The 13,931-nt window shown below is 49.2% G+C and overlaps 6 protein-coding genes across 6 annotated transcripts; 3 read left to right on the top strand and 3 right to left on the bottom strand.

Annotated features, from left to right (window-relative positions):
* Positions 1-234: 234 nt before the first annotated feature.
* Positions 235-1,789, top strand: N7466_005789 (uncharacterized protein; the record flags this gene model as incomplete). Its single annotated transcript, XM_057165186.1, has 3 exons — positions 235-371; positions 430-1,021; positions 1,091-1,789. 3 exons carry the CDS (start codon positions 235-237, stop codon positions 1,787-1,789), a joined length of 1,428 nt encoding a protein of 475 aa, XP_057020785.1.
* Positions 1,790-2,102: 313 nt separating this feature from the next.
* Positions 2,103-2,962, bottom strand: N7466_005788 (SDR family NAD(P)-dependent oxidoreductase; the record flags this gene model as incomplete). The annotated part of the gene is made up of 2 exons (XM_057165185.1): positions 2,103-2,292; positions 2,391-2,962. The coding sequence occupies 2 exons, from the start codon at positions 2,960-2,962 to the stop codon at positions 2,103-2,105; spliced, it is 762 nt and encodes a 253-aa protein (XP_057020784.1).
* A 710-nt stretch (positions 2,963-3,672) lies between these two features.
* N7466_005787 (uncharacterized protein) lies at positions 3,673-4,963 on the bottom strand (the record flags this gene model as incomplete). Its single annotated transcript, XM_057165184.1, has 3 exons — positions 3,673-3,692; positions 3,748-3,883; positions 3,953-4,963. The coding sequence occupies 3 exons, from the start codon at positions 4,961-4,963 to the stop codon at positions 3,673-3,675; spliced, it is 1,167 nt and encodes a 388-aa protein (XP_057020783.1).
* Positions 4,964-6,472: 1,509 nt separating this feature from the next.
* Positions 6,473-9,173, bottom strand: N7466_005786 (putative C6 transcription factor; the record flags this gene model as incomplete). The annotated part of the gene is made up of 4 exons (XM_057165183.1): positions 6,473-6,541; positions 6,610-7,019; positions 7,089-8,367; positions 8,457-9,173. 4 exons carry the CDS (start codon positions 9,171-9,173, stop codon positions 6,473-6,475), a joined length of 2,475 nt encoding a protein of 824 aa, XP_057020782.1.
* Positions 9,174-10,397: 1,224 nt separating this feature from the next.
* Positions 10,398-11,325, top strand: N7466_005785 (sucrase/ferredoxin-like domain-containing protein; the record flags this gene model as incomplete). The annotated part of the gene is made up of 2 exons (XM_057165182.1): positions 10,398-10,685; positions 10,738-11,325. 2 exons carry the CDS (start codon positions 10,398-10,400, stop codon positions 11,323-11,325), a joined length of 876 nt encoding a protein of 291 aa, XP_057020781.1.
* A 778-nt stretch (positions 11,326-12,103) lies between these two features.
* Positions 12,104-13,850, top strand: sld2 (the record flags this gene model as incomplete). The annotated part of the gene is made up of 2 exons (XM_057165181.1): positions 12,104-12,254; positions 12,331-13,850. 2 exons carry the CDS (start codon positions 12,104-12,106, stop codon positions 13,848-13,850), a joined length of 1,671 nt encoding a protein of 556 aa, XP_057020780.1.
* Between the last annotated feature and the right edge of the window lie 81 nt (positions 13,851-13,931).

Here is a 13,931-nt window from a genome sequence, read left to right as displayed (position 1 = left end):
TTGTGGATCCGCTATAGAAATTTTTCCGTGATTCGATTGGATCTTGCGTAAGAGGAGGCCCGATGGCGTGACATAGTCTAACTTCACCTCCCCCAGATCAACGACCCCTGCAATATATTGAAAGCTGCATTGCTCGGCCGAGAGATTCGAGAACGGTTTGATTAAAGCGCATCGTCCGCACATTTTTCACGGAATTGTTTATATATTTGTCCAAAAAACGAAGCCTAAATCAGCATGGTTTCAGCCGTGAAGAGTGTAGCCGTGATTGGTGCCGGCCCTTCGGGTGCTATTGCTGTTGATGCATTGATTCAGGAGAAGGCTTTTGACGTGGTTCGAGTTTTCGAAAGACAGGAAAAGGCTGGCGGATGCTGGTATGTCACCCCCAAATATACCAGACGAAAATCCATGTATACTGACAAGAAAAAACAGGGTCTCAAGAGATGATGAGCCTCCACGGCAACTCGATTTTGACGGGTTAGCAGCTCGCACCGCAGATGCACCTCTGAAGATCCCAGAGCAGCTCCCATGTCGGACCCTGCCAGGAACTCAGGATCGCTTCACTGATTCCCCTGTCTATCCCGGACTGGAAACGAACGTGGATGCGGGAGTCATGTCTTACTCCCAAGAGCCGATCCCCACTGTCCGGTCTCAATGGTCGATTGACCGCCACGGCCCAGAGACACCGTTCCGGCATCACACTGTGATCCGACAGTACATCGAGGATCTCATTACTAAGAAGGGACATGGCGAGCTTGTTGAATACAACACGACTGTTGAGCAGGCGATCAAAGATTCAAGCAGCCAGAAATGGACCCTAACTCTCCGCCGTAGAGAGCTTCATAATGAGAGTCCCTCAGATTACTGGTGGACCGAAGTATTCGACGCAGTGGTGGTTGCTTCGGGTCACTATGCGGTGCCATATATTCCTGCCATTCCTGGACTGGACGAGTTTGCAAAGGCGTACCCTCGAAGCGTCGAACATACTAAGCATTATCGAGGACCCGAAACTTACCGGGGAAAGGTATGTCGTCCGACATCTCAAGCTGATCTCCTTGATACCGCGTTAGTCAATTTACTAACACTGCCACAGAAAGTTATCACCGTCGGCGCATCAGTCTCCGCCGCAGACACTGCAGTCAGTCTGATTGACAGTGCCCAAACTCCCATTCACGCCGTGGTCCGTGGTCGCTACAACATCTTCTTCGGCGACGAAGCCTTCAAGCACCCAAAAATCCAGCGCCGAGCCCCCATCTCGCGCATCACCACCGAAGACCGAACAGTGCATTTCGAAGACGGCACCTCAGTCAGCGACGTCGACCACATCATCTTCGGAACAGGCTTCACTTGGACATTACCTTTCCTCCCCCAGGTATCAACACGCAGTAACCGTGTGCCCGATTTGTACCAGCACGTTTTCTACCGTCACGACCCCAGCCTCGTCTTTATCGGAGCGGTAGGCGCCGGTCTGACTTTCAAGGTATTTGAGTGGCAGGCCGTTGCAGCAGCACGCATCCTTGCAGGCAGGGGTGCATTGCCCTCGTTGGTCGAACAGGAGAGTTGGGAGACGGACCGGATTGCGCAGAAGGGTGATGGGCCAGCGTTCACGGTGGTCAACCCTGATTTCAGCGCTTATTTTGAAGAACTGCGCCGGATTGCTGGGGAGCCTGATGAGGGAGTGCCAGGACGGCGATTGCCACCATTTGATCAGAAATGGGTGGATGATTTCGATGCCGGCCACGAGCGGAGAAAGAAGATGTGGAGACGGGCTAATCAGGAAGCCAGACTTTAGGTTTGGTGCTCCAGTGTATATAGACATTTGATCTTGTGAATATTTTCAATAGAACAAAGTACATAATGATGCAAGTATTGTCTTTAGTCATTATCGAAGGGGAAACGGCCTTCCAGAAGTCTGAACCTGGCCCTGTTGGAAATAATGACGTGTTTGGGATTTCGTCTCGCTTGAAAATACCATGTGAAGTTGGAAAGTCGGGCCATACACAAAACGTCTACCAGCTGGCAACGTTTGGATGATCATTGGCAATTTTGTACGTTCAATTGCCTATGGATCAAGAGAAGAGAAGTTCGGCTGTACTATGTCCAATTTATGGGTCCCAGCCACCATCCACATTATACACTTGCCCAGTAGTATACGACGCAGCATCACTCAGCAAAAACACGACCGTCTGCGCCACCTCTTCGGGAGTCCCAACACGAGGAATGACACAAGGCGGCACATGCGAGCCTCCCTGAATAACAGCAGCCTGATCCAAAAGAGGGGTCTGAATTGACCCACTAAACAATCAAGCCAGAACCGCATTAGCAAAACGAACCCCATAAGCCATCTCCAGCTCAGCTCCAAACGAACGGAAGACCAAAGTCCCAGTACTCACGGCGCAACAGCATTAACCCGAATCCCAGGCCCAACCTCCTTCGCCACAGACCTTGTCATCCCAACAACCCCATGCTTCGTCGTCGAATAAGCCGCATGCAACGGAAACCCCCTCACACCCTGAATACTCGACGCATTAACAATACTTCCCTTCCCGTCCGCAGATTCCATGATCGCCCGCAGCTCCGCCCGCAGACAATACATCATCCCCGACAAATTCACCCGCACCAGCATGTCCCACTCGTCATCTTCTATGTCGATGAATCGCCCCACGCCGTGGTTCTTCCCAATGGCCCCGGCCATATTGGCCGCGCCGTCGAGACGTCCGAAGCGCTCGACTGTGCTGGCGATCCAGGCTTTAACGGCGGGTGACGAGCTAATGTCGAGGACTGTGGTCATGATTCTTGTGGAGGTTGAATTGGGGGAAATGGCGCCCACGGCTGTCTCGAGTGTTTTTGCGGAAATGTCTGCTAGTGAGAGGTATGCGCCTAGGGAGTAGAGTTGCTTTGCGACGGCAAGGCCGATTCCGCCGAGGCCTGTTATGACGTAGACTTTGTCTTTGACGGAATCCATTGTTGATGGAGCTGGTCGTGACTGCTCTTTTTGGTGTTTAGTAATAGTAAGTAGGTGTGACGAGGTGCGTGAATGATTGATTTGTAAAAAGTAGAATGGGGAAAGATTCTTTGAGAAGTCTGTCATGGGGGACAAAACCCCGCCATCATGGAGTCGGAGCTAGTCCGTGCGAAAATCATTACTTAATTGACCATTTTGTGACACCTGGAAGTACTGTATATTGAAGTGGAGCTGTCTTACAAAGTTAGGATACTCTGTGGCGGCTAAACGGGATTAATCTCTTCACTTACTCCGTGAGCGAAAGATTTTTACCAAGAATCAGTGAGACATCATAGAATTTAATAGAGAGCTTTTTTAATTAAGTTGGCCGCGTGGCCTAATGGTGAAGGTATCCGCCTCCTATTGCGAGTAATCGTGAACAAGAAAGCGGGAGATTGCCGGTTCGAGTCCGGCCGTGGTCGTTTTTATTTATTTTTCTTGTTTTTAAAAAAAAACTTCCCAAAGTTAGCAACCACGTACTAATTAGGTCTACGCTCGCCATGCGGTGGATACTGGTAGGCTTCGAGAATTGACAGGTGGATCAAAATGATGATAGAAAATTGCAATTGTTCAACCCGTTTTGACGCCATCTATATATGCTGGTGCAATCGCTTAAAAGAAAAATTCATCCACAATAGAGGATGAAAGAACAGGGTATCTTAAATGATCGATCATGTGCATAGCCAGAAACCTTTTCATCAAGTTAGCACAGAACCATAAATCTAACATGTCATTGTAGCACATACTTAAAGTCATCATCAATACCAACCAATTTGGGACTGAAAGAGTGAACGCCGCGTTCGAGGCGCTCAGATCAATTCCGTCCACTACCACGGGCCACCCGTCGGTATAATTCAAGTAATTCCAGCCCATGTGGGCGTCCTGTAGAAGTAATCAGCTAAAAGCTCACTATCATGAAATGGACATGCCCAATAATGCGTGTCAACTTACAGTATCCGTAAACCCAATACTAGTGTTCAAATAATGGTAGTAAAGAACATCGGGCGTGGATCCATTTCCAGCCAATACTCCCAGCCCACCAGGGGCATAAACAACACCATGATTCGAAGCATAAATCACCGTACCACCCCCATCAACCAACTTCTTCCCATCCTTATCCTCAAACGGGCCGCGCACATTAGTCGATCTCCCAACCCGAATCTCATACTCGTCCCCGCGCGCCGGGAACGCCAGCTTAAAATTACAGCACTTCCCATGACTAAACCACGCATAGTAGTACCCATCCCTATAGCTCATCCAAGAGCCCTCCTCAGGCTTCCAGTCAGAATCCGGCACAAACGTCAACTGCACAGCATCCGGATTATCGGGATCCCTAAGCGAGAGCAAATCATCCGACAGCGGCACTTGCCAGATATCATGCCAGAAGCTGCCGTAATTCAGATAGCTCTGGCCGGTAGCGTTGTCCGTGATGAACGACGCATCAATCGCATTCGTGATGGTGAATGGGTAGATGTCCGATCCGTTCCCGTGCCCGGTCCGGATTACGGCGCCGTGGTCCGTCCAGGTTTCGCTGCCGTCTAGCGAGGTGGTTGTTGCGACGCCGATCGCGCTGTTGCGCGAGCCGTGCTCGCTGAGCGTGTAGTAGCAGTAGAATGTGCCGTTTGCTTCGATGGTTGTGGGGGCCCAGGGTCGCGTGCGGTTTTGCGTGTCGATTATTGAGGGTCCGCTGAGCACTGTGCCGACTGATTCCCATGGCCCGCTGAGGTTTTGGGCGCGGTGGATGGGGATATGCACGTCGCCGTGGAATAGGTAGTAGTAGTCTTCCCAGAGGAGGATGTTGGGGTCATGCGCGACGATGTTGCCGAGATTTGGGAGTGGGAGTTGATCTGTTGTGTCGTAGACTTGGGAGGCCTTGTGGGCTGGTTGTGAAGATGGGCTTGCCGCCGCTAGTTGATTGATTGGTAGGGCCATGCTGGTGAGGAGCCAGGTGGTGTAATGCATTTTGGTGTGAAATTATTTGCTTGTTACTGCTTGCGCAATTGTCGTTTGGTCAACTTTTGGGGCGAACTTTTTTTTTTTCTCTTTTGCGCCTTTTCGTTTTGAGCCGTTATACGTACAAGGCTGTGCTGATGTGAGACTCGATGACTTTGATCAAGTGCCTTTTACCCAGGTATAGAGTCTTGAGCGGCGCAACTCGCAAGTGGGGTAGAATCGAATCCGTGGGTATAGAAAAGAGCACTCAAGTGTTACGGTGTTGAAGAGCACATGCTGCGCTTTAATATGACACAGATTAATAAAGCGCTTTCAAAACAATAAAGTTCAGGGGACAAAGGTCAGAATAAAAATAAACCCAAGGCAAAGTTAGGGAGAACACATGGTAAATAAGCAAGGGAATTGGAATTAGCGGAAAAAAAGAAAGGGAAAAGAAAACAACCATGGAACCTCTAGACCAAGCTCGAATCCACAGGGTCCGAGTCTAAACAAAAGCCAAGTGTTTTAGGGGAAAGTCTTAGGCTGCCATTTTTCCTGGAAAGTACGGGGTCGGTACCTGATCCGTGACCAAAGACAAGAACCAACCCCAAGTACCGCGCAGGTACCATACCCGAGATCCATTCTCTTTTTCTCCACCCAGAACCCCCTAAAAACCCAAGGGTTCCATGAACTTAAGACAGCCTGTCACAGGTCGAGTTGACATCACGCAGGGGAAAGTCAAGTGGCCAAAGCTGATTGGGTCGATTGGAGCGATTGGCTTTGAGGAAATCTCCAAATTGACGCTTATCCCCTTTTTGTCATTCATGGAGAAAATGTCGCTATCTTTTCCGCTACGGGCGCTCGCTTAATCAAGAGAAGCTTTTTATGGCTTTTTTTGCCGGGCTCGCATTGACTGTTTTTGAAATTCACTGCTATGCCGTGCATCCATGATACATTGCATGGTTCCACATGTCCGGTCGGGCTTAAAACTCCCCATGTGAGGGTGCAGTATGGGGCTATACTTGTACTCCGTCCAAGCGCATCACTTTGCTCCACTGACCAATCGGGGAAAATCTATAACTAACCTCTATAAACAGCAACCGCAAGGCTCTCGCTACCATATGATTATTCCACAAACTATTGCTCATAGTTGACGATGGTTTCGGCCCGTTTCGCAGGTCATCCATTCATGGGGGATTTGCGATCTTTTTGATTTTGCCAAGCGCCATGCCCTTGCAGCTTCGATATGATCGTCGCTCCGATCATGATCTCACTGTGGAACTAGCGGAGCAAAAACCCCTGATCATGTTTTTGCGGCATGCTCATGACGAGCCATGACGAGAGATGCACGCAATGTGGACAATTCGAATCAATACCTAACAATGATGTGCTAGTTTATCATCGCAACAAGAAACTCATAAATTGGTTGAATATACAAGTAGATAAGCAAACATTTACAAATATCCCCTTAGATCCACTGCGAGTTGTCATTATCGTAGATTGTACACAGTGCACCGCACTATACTAGTACGGAGTACTCTAAATTCCCATGCCGGTCAGATCGTCCCAATCGAAAACATCTAAAAAGGGATCGAAATCTCCAGGTGGCTATTGAAAAGAAAAAAAAAAAAAAATCAGTATCAAGAAAATCAGACTTGCAGAAATGTTCAGCTTACCGTAACACCGAGATTGGACGGTGGGAGGATGCCACTGAAATCGGAAGCCATGACGGGCGGCATGCCGGGAGTTGCAAGAAAAGCGACTACCTGGTTGTCTTTGAAACTTCCCATACCAGGATTCCCAAGGTGCTCACATGTCGCGTGTCGTGAAAATAGTGTCTGCGCAAATGACAGAACTCGCTCCACTACCTGTTGCTTGTACATCATCGCCTGGGCCGGCCAAAGCTTCGCCTTCACTAATGCATTAATTGTCGATAAGAAAAAATAATCTTTCGCGCCCTTGACGATCAACAGGAAGCGGACTTCCAGTGCCATAAGAGCGGATTCAACGAGAGACATGAGAGAGTCAGGAAATCCTGCTAGGTTGGCGAGTTGGAAGGTAATAGTCGAGGGATGCGTGTTACCAGCTGAAGACAAGGTTAGCAAGAGCCATAAAATCGAGATATCATGTGGAAGAGGAAGAAAATTTATCTTACCACCTTGAGAGTCTAGGGAATGCAACACTTGACAGACAGAAATAATTGCTTGGAGCGTCCATTCCCCAAGAACGCACAATGACAACAAAGGTGATGTTTCATGGAGTCGACGTTGTGTGGAAAGTATCATGACGGCTGCATCCAAGCGCGACCGCGCTGATGGGGCAAATAGTGCCTCGCGACGAGCCTCAACTGCAAATGGTGTATGGATAGACAGCAGGCTGTGTGCCAGTTTTATTTCCATAAAGGCCTTCCACAAAGTCACCTTTTGTTGTGTGAGAGGGTCGCTGGTTTCGGTTAAGTACCACGTGGGAATCTGAGACAGGTGGCGGGTTAACTCCCAGTCGAGGCGTTGAATTTCTTCGTATCGACAGGTCAGCCGTGGAGAATGCATGAGGTGACACGCCTTCAGACGGACGGGAAGGGACTTGGCAAAAGCAGTCTGGTAAGAGCAATCGGTAGCATCGCCGATGGGATGTTCCTCAGGAGCTTCGCTGGTAGTTTCATGAAGCTCATCGTCGTTTATATTTAATGGAGGAAGGGTATCGTAGTCAGAAGCTTGAACGCTTGGAGGCATGCCGCGGTCAAGGGCGACCTGAAGATCCAGCTCCACGATCGTGAACCAGATGCGCCGACGCATTTCCTTATTGAAAGCAGTTATCCTAACATACTTGCTCGGATCTCGGTGATAACCCGACATCATAGCCGACCTGACCATCTGGCTGGTAGCCAGCCACGCCTGGCTGCGTTTCATGCCGAAAGAATTTTGGGCGGTGATCAGTAAAATATATAGACGCAAGGTGGTGATATCAGCTCGCTTGATACGGGCGTTGATGATCCATTTCTCGGCATGTAGAACCCATTCCAGTGCGGTATAACACCTGAGAGGTGTCGGAGACTTCTCTTGGAGACTGGTCACATCGGCAAAATTCCATGCACACGCAAGAATCAATAAGAGCTGGGCGACGAATGCAGCGGAATGGATAGACGGGTTGTCGAAACTTGACCAGAATTCCTCAACATCACGAAGGAAAGTCGGGACGTGGATGATCCGTTGAGTTGACTCGATGTAGGTCAGATACAGGCCAATAAGCTCATCGGCCACCGCTCGTGCTGGGAGCAGAGAGATCAAAGATGTCGTCGTAGGGTCTGGGAATGGCTCATTGAGCGGCCGTCGCTTCCATAATCCTCTCTTGACTCGCTCTAGATCTGGGCGAAGTCGTGACATGATCGGGTTCGATAGCCGGATGTCCTCGGCAAAGGATCGGATATCAGGGAACTAGATGACGCTGGTCAGTACCCAAGGGAGATTGTGGTAAATGTTAACACCTTTGACATGGTGTCAAAAAAAAAAGAAAGACTACATACCTGGGCCACCAAATTGGCATATATCCCAGAACCGCTGAAGCGGGTTTTGGTCTCTCGTCCTCTTAACATGATGCGAGGGGAAATGTCCAATTGATGAGATGGGCTTAGGGGATTACCGGGACCAACGGCATTAATATCTTCACTGTCGACCTGCGACGAGAAGCTAGCCTCGGGTTCAGGCTGCAGACGTTTCGGGCGTTGCAGGAGGTCCGTGTTCACATAAGTCTCCTGATTAACGGCAGCTCTTGGTGCACCGAGAACAGTTTCCAAGAAACAATCACGACGCTCCTTGCCATGACCGTGACCGTGACCATGACCATGACTGTGGCCATGTTTCCGAGGATGGCGGGGGCCATCAGAGGGAGCTGGAGCCGAGTCGGGCAGGGTTGTCGAAACGAGTGTTTCCGACCGAATCGACGGCGCCCCTAAACCCGAGTCCGGGGGTGTCTGGAGAGTCTGATCAGTCGGGGGCATTCCTAGAGTGGATCCTCGGTCCGATGGAAATGCAGATGTCGAGACAGTTGTGGGCTGTTGCCACAAGAAGCCATCCTCGTAGGTGCACTTGGTGGGCGCTCTGCTCTTCAGGCAGCGGCCACAAGTAGGATACTCCCGGTCGCAGCGCAATTTGCGACTACGGCACTGCGTACAGGCCATGGTACGACGGCGCCTTTTACGCGGCCGGTCTTGCGGTACACCGAATGTATTTACTTCTTCCATTCTGGACAATTCAATGGTAATTGAACAGATAGGGAGCACCTTCACCAGACTGTTCATTTGAAGAGTTGGAGGGATGACCTGCTCCGGCTTACGTGGTAAAGACCCACCAGTGTTTACCCGATACGGTAAGTGTGTCCGACCACGCTAGTTTGTTAGTTGCTTAGTACAATCTAAACGGAGATGGAGATGACTTGGCTTTCCTACTGTTTATTTTCTATCTTTGTGGAGAAATCTAATCATCTTATGACTTAGTTGTCATCGATTTTCTGGAGAGTTTTTTTTCCCTCTAAAATTAGTATTTAGAACCTGGGAAGTTCTGATCAGAACTGAAAAACTTGTCATGAGCATTTTGATAGGTGTCAGACTCACCTCTTTTACCTTGGCAAATTTCCCTTATCTCTGCACATGTGAGACCATTTCAAGGATTAATGTCGGAGTGGTCATGTGACAATATAACATCCATTGCAGTTCGCTTTCTGCCTATAGTGGCCAACATGTGGCCATTTTTCACATTTTGTACATACAAAGTGCTGGTCTTCCTGTTGAATGGATCAAGAATACGACTAAGTGCTCGAACAAAAAAAGCCATGATAGAAAATCACGTCTTGTTCTATCGTATCTTCAGAGCTCGCCCTAATGTAAAACTTTTGCCAGGGACAGTCTCATGACTCTCATCTCCACCAAGGTGGGCACGCGAACTGGTCAACGTTAAGAGAAAGTGAGAAAAGTGAACCGTCATTCAGTAAATAAGGTACCGGAACTTATAGCCGACATTAATTTATGGGATTTTTGGGGGGTTTTTAGTAGATAGGATCCAACTCAATACAACAATTTTAATCAGTACAATAAGTGCGCAGCTGGAAAAAAAGGGTGTGTGTGGTACTACTACTCCGTACATGCTACTACAGTACTAACAACTTTGTACTTCAGTCAATTAGAAATGACTAAGCGGCTATCAACATGTCAAAGTGTGAACCCTGAAAATCCCAAACAAATGATTGGCACGGGCACCTGGTTTCTCTCTCGGGGCATGCAAATGCACTAGATCGGAGCCGTGTCGGGCTTAACGGTTCGGGGCGAGCACCGTCGGAGATACTGAACGGACTTGAAGACTATAACTACCCCCAAGGCAGCCGCGACTCTCGTTGCGAATTCTTACTCACTTCTTCTCGGAATATTTTCCTTTCTCCTTTCTCCTCTCTCACCTACATCACCTTGCCCATCATGTTGAAATCACTTTTATCTTTTGGCCGCACACAGGAATACTTGTTTCCCCAAGTGAATCCCGCGGAGGACGGTCCCGATTGCCTGAAAGACTGTGCCGATTGCACCATCACGTACCCTTCAAAAGTGAAGATTGAAACTTTGAGGCCTCTTTACGGTCAGATCAAGGAAATCCAAGCCCATGTCCTCGTAGCGACAGGTCGCTCTGACTGGAAGGAGAAGGTCGGTCACGAACATGGCTCCTTAATGGAGGCATTTGACCAATCTTCCGCTAAGTCTAAACTCGGTGTATGTGATAATCCAGTTTAAAAAAAGCTTCACATCTAACCGTTTTCACCAGCGCATTATGGTCTCGGCCTCCAATCTTCAATCGCCAGATCACTCTGGAGAGCAAGACCCGACCAAACCTACAACAGTGCTCATCCTGCCCTCATTCACCTTTGTGGACAAAGTTTCTCAAGCAGATGTCCCAAGCCTAATTCATCGATTCATTGACAACCCCGGCGATGAAAAGAAGGCATCCAGCGCCAGTTCGGCATCCGGAATGACAGCCCGCCCTTGTGAGTTGGACTACGTGATCCTACTATGCTCACACCGTCGACGAGATGCGCGCTGTGGAATCACGGCGCCACTCATCAAGCGGGAGTTAGAGCGTCATCTCCGTCCTCTTGGGCTTGATCGCGATGCCGATGACTCGCGGAAGGGTGGCGCGGGGATCTTCTACGTCTCGCACGTTGGAGGTCACAAGTTTTCGGCCAACGTCTTGGTGTACCGCAAGAAAGAACAGCAGATGATCTGGTTGGCGCGAGTACGGCCCGAACACTGTGAAGGGTTGGTGAAATACACTCTGCTGCAGGGCAAGGTGGTTCATCCCGAGTCACAGCTGCGGGGTGGGTTTGATCGCGCACGGGGCCTGACGAGCTGGTGAGAATGCCTTTGGCATGAAATCGCTATTGATACTTCAGGGGGTTTTTTGTCTTTTTTTCGGTCATTCGAGTCAGTTTTCCAGCGACAGAAGCAAATCTAGCGTTGAAGCCAACCTTGACTCTCGTCACCCACGGCGTGCAAAACATATTATTTCTTATCAATCGCACATTCCCATTTGATGGATGGATTTCTCATGCCGCAATCGCCAAATGTGTGCTCGTCATCTTCACGGACAATACATGGTGTCCATGGCTTTTTCGTACCAAGTCCTGGAGCCGCTGCCCACGGCAAATCTTCCTCTTCCACATATGTTATGATGAAGCTAGCTCGTCAGTAGTTCACCGGTGGAGAGTGATCTGAATATCATGCATTTTTGACGATTTCTCCATTTCATTAGTACATAATAGAATATCTAGATGTCGGCTCTAATATTCTTGTACCGAGTATATGCCTAGACAACATCCCGAAGCTTCTACCTGCTAGCACTATATGCAGGTAGCCACTAGGACTCGCAGGCCAGGTGATATTTTAATTGCGCTGTAACTATAATCCATCAACTACTAAAGTCCGATATTGAAATCTAACAAAGAACGCCATCCTGTCGTTTATTGAATGCGAGATTGGAGTAAATAAAAAAGTACAAAATGCTGTACTTTGTACTATGTAGTATGGGGATGTGGGGCCGAGCACGCGACGTCACCGCGTTAATTGATTTGGTTTCGCGTTTCGCGCATTCAACTCTTCTCCGTCTTGTCTGATAACACCACATTCATCCAAAAATGGCTGACGAAGCCCTCAGGTCTCGTGAAGAGGTTGCAGCGCAAGCTGTATCTGTTCGATCAGAGCTGAAATCATGGGAGAAAGACTTCTCAAAAGCCAATGATGGGAAAAAAGCCGGTCGGGAGGACATCAAGCAAAGGCCGGATATTGGTGAGTTTGGTTTTTGTCGCGACACGAGGCAAAACATTCAAGATAAATAATATTGATCTAATACATGTTGTTCTAGCCGCGAAATACAAAGAGTATTCCCGTCTCAAGAATCTCGAGGCTTCACTGATCCGACGCGAAAACCGTAAACAACAAGAAGCCGCCGACCCTTCCAGGAAGAGAAAACATACATCTCCCACCGGGCCATCAACTACAACCATTGAAACGACTCCACGCAAATTGAGCCGAGGACTCTTTGCCACACCGTCCCGTAATCGCACCGGAAATCAGCATTCCTCCCATCTAGATCTGTACGATTCGCCAACGACCCTTCGCCGATTGTTCAGTCCGAGCGCCCATCGGCAGAAAATGCCAGAACCGTCACCTCTCAAGCCTGCAATTGGTCCGACACCACAGCGCGATGGAAAGGCTCTTGGGCTTTTCGACATGCTGTCCGAGTCTGGTGGCAGCCGAGGAACCCCGTCGGCGAAGAGACAAAGGGATGTGCTAGCGGCAGGATTCCGAACACCCTCTAAACCAAAATTATTTGAGCCCATTGCAGAGGCGCCGGAGGAAGCAGAGGAGGAAACATCACGACTGACACGGACACCCGCATCCTCGACCAAGCAATTCTACCTCGCAAACCTCTTTGCGACTCCTACAACAATGCGCTATGCGGCGATGGTCGAGGCCGAGGAAAACAATACTGCGCAGGGAAACAAACCACAAGAAACCGAAACCACAGCATCTCAGCATTCAAACCCATCGGGAACACCGTCCTTCTTGCGTCGCTCCAACTCTGGGCGTTATCCACCTGCCGCTCCACATGAAGGGCCAGGCCTCAGTCCTATTGCATCTCGGAAGCCACCGCAGCTCGCTGGTCGAGGACTATCACATCTGGTCCAGGGTCTGCGGGCTATGGAGGATGAACGCTTGGCCATGGAAGAGGAGCAATTAGAAGATGAATGGGAAATGCTCCGCGAGATTGAGGCAGAGCAAGAAGGATTTCACTTCGAGGTTCCTGAAAGCCAAGGTCCCGTAGCAGAGAAGCAACAACCATACAAAAAGAAAGGACAGAAGCGGACTACAAGAAGGGTTAACATGCGGCCTACTATCTCCAAGTCTAAGCCCCAAGAGGAGCTCTATCCGGATTTGTATTCAGAAAGTGATGAGGAGCCCACTGCAGTCCCGGAAACACAAATACCGGAAGCTCCTCAGAAAGCCTCAGATGACGCACCTGGAGAGGAAGGTAATAATGATGATGATGTTGCCTCTCTTCATTCCATCTCAGAGCCCGAATCGGACTACGAGGGAGCTACAGACGTGGACTCCGACGACGATCCCGAATATGGCGAGAAGGCCAAAACTCCGCCGAGACCAAAAAGTTTCTCAGAGCGCATTAAAGAAGCAGTATTGGCGGCCAAGCCGACTGCTATGGAACCCCCTTCTAAACCTTCAGCAAAGCCTTCACAAAAACCAGAAGAGCCTGAGAAAGAGAAGAAGCCTCGAGAGTATAAGATCAATCCTCAAGCCCATGCGAATTATAGGAGATCTATGAAGCCTAAAGGTAGAGGCGGTGGACGGTTCCGCAGAAGATAAGACAATATTCTTGTCACATTGTTCACGACATGACGACTGCATCCATATCAAGCATAATTCAATTAGCAATTTCATTCTCAA

The sequence above is a fragment of the Penicillium verhagenii genome (genome assembly GCF_028828195.1).
Source record: "Penicillium verhagenii strain IBT 33310 chromosome Unknown utg000006l_segment0_segment0, whole genome shotgun sequence".
NCBI lineage: Eukaryota > Fungi > Ascomycota > Eurotiomycetes > Eurotiales > Aspergillaceae > Penicillium > Penicillium verhagenii.
The sequence above is the reverse complement of the archived record's forward strand: the minus strand, read 5'-3'. Positions and strand labels throughout refer to the sequence as shown.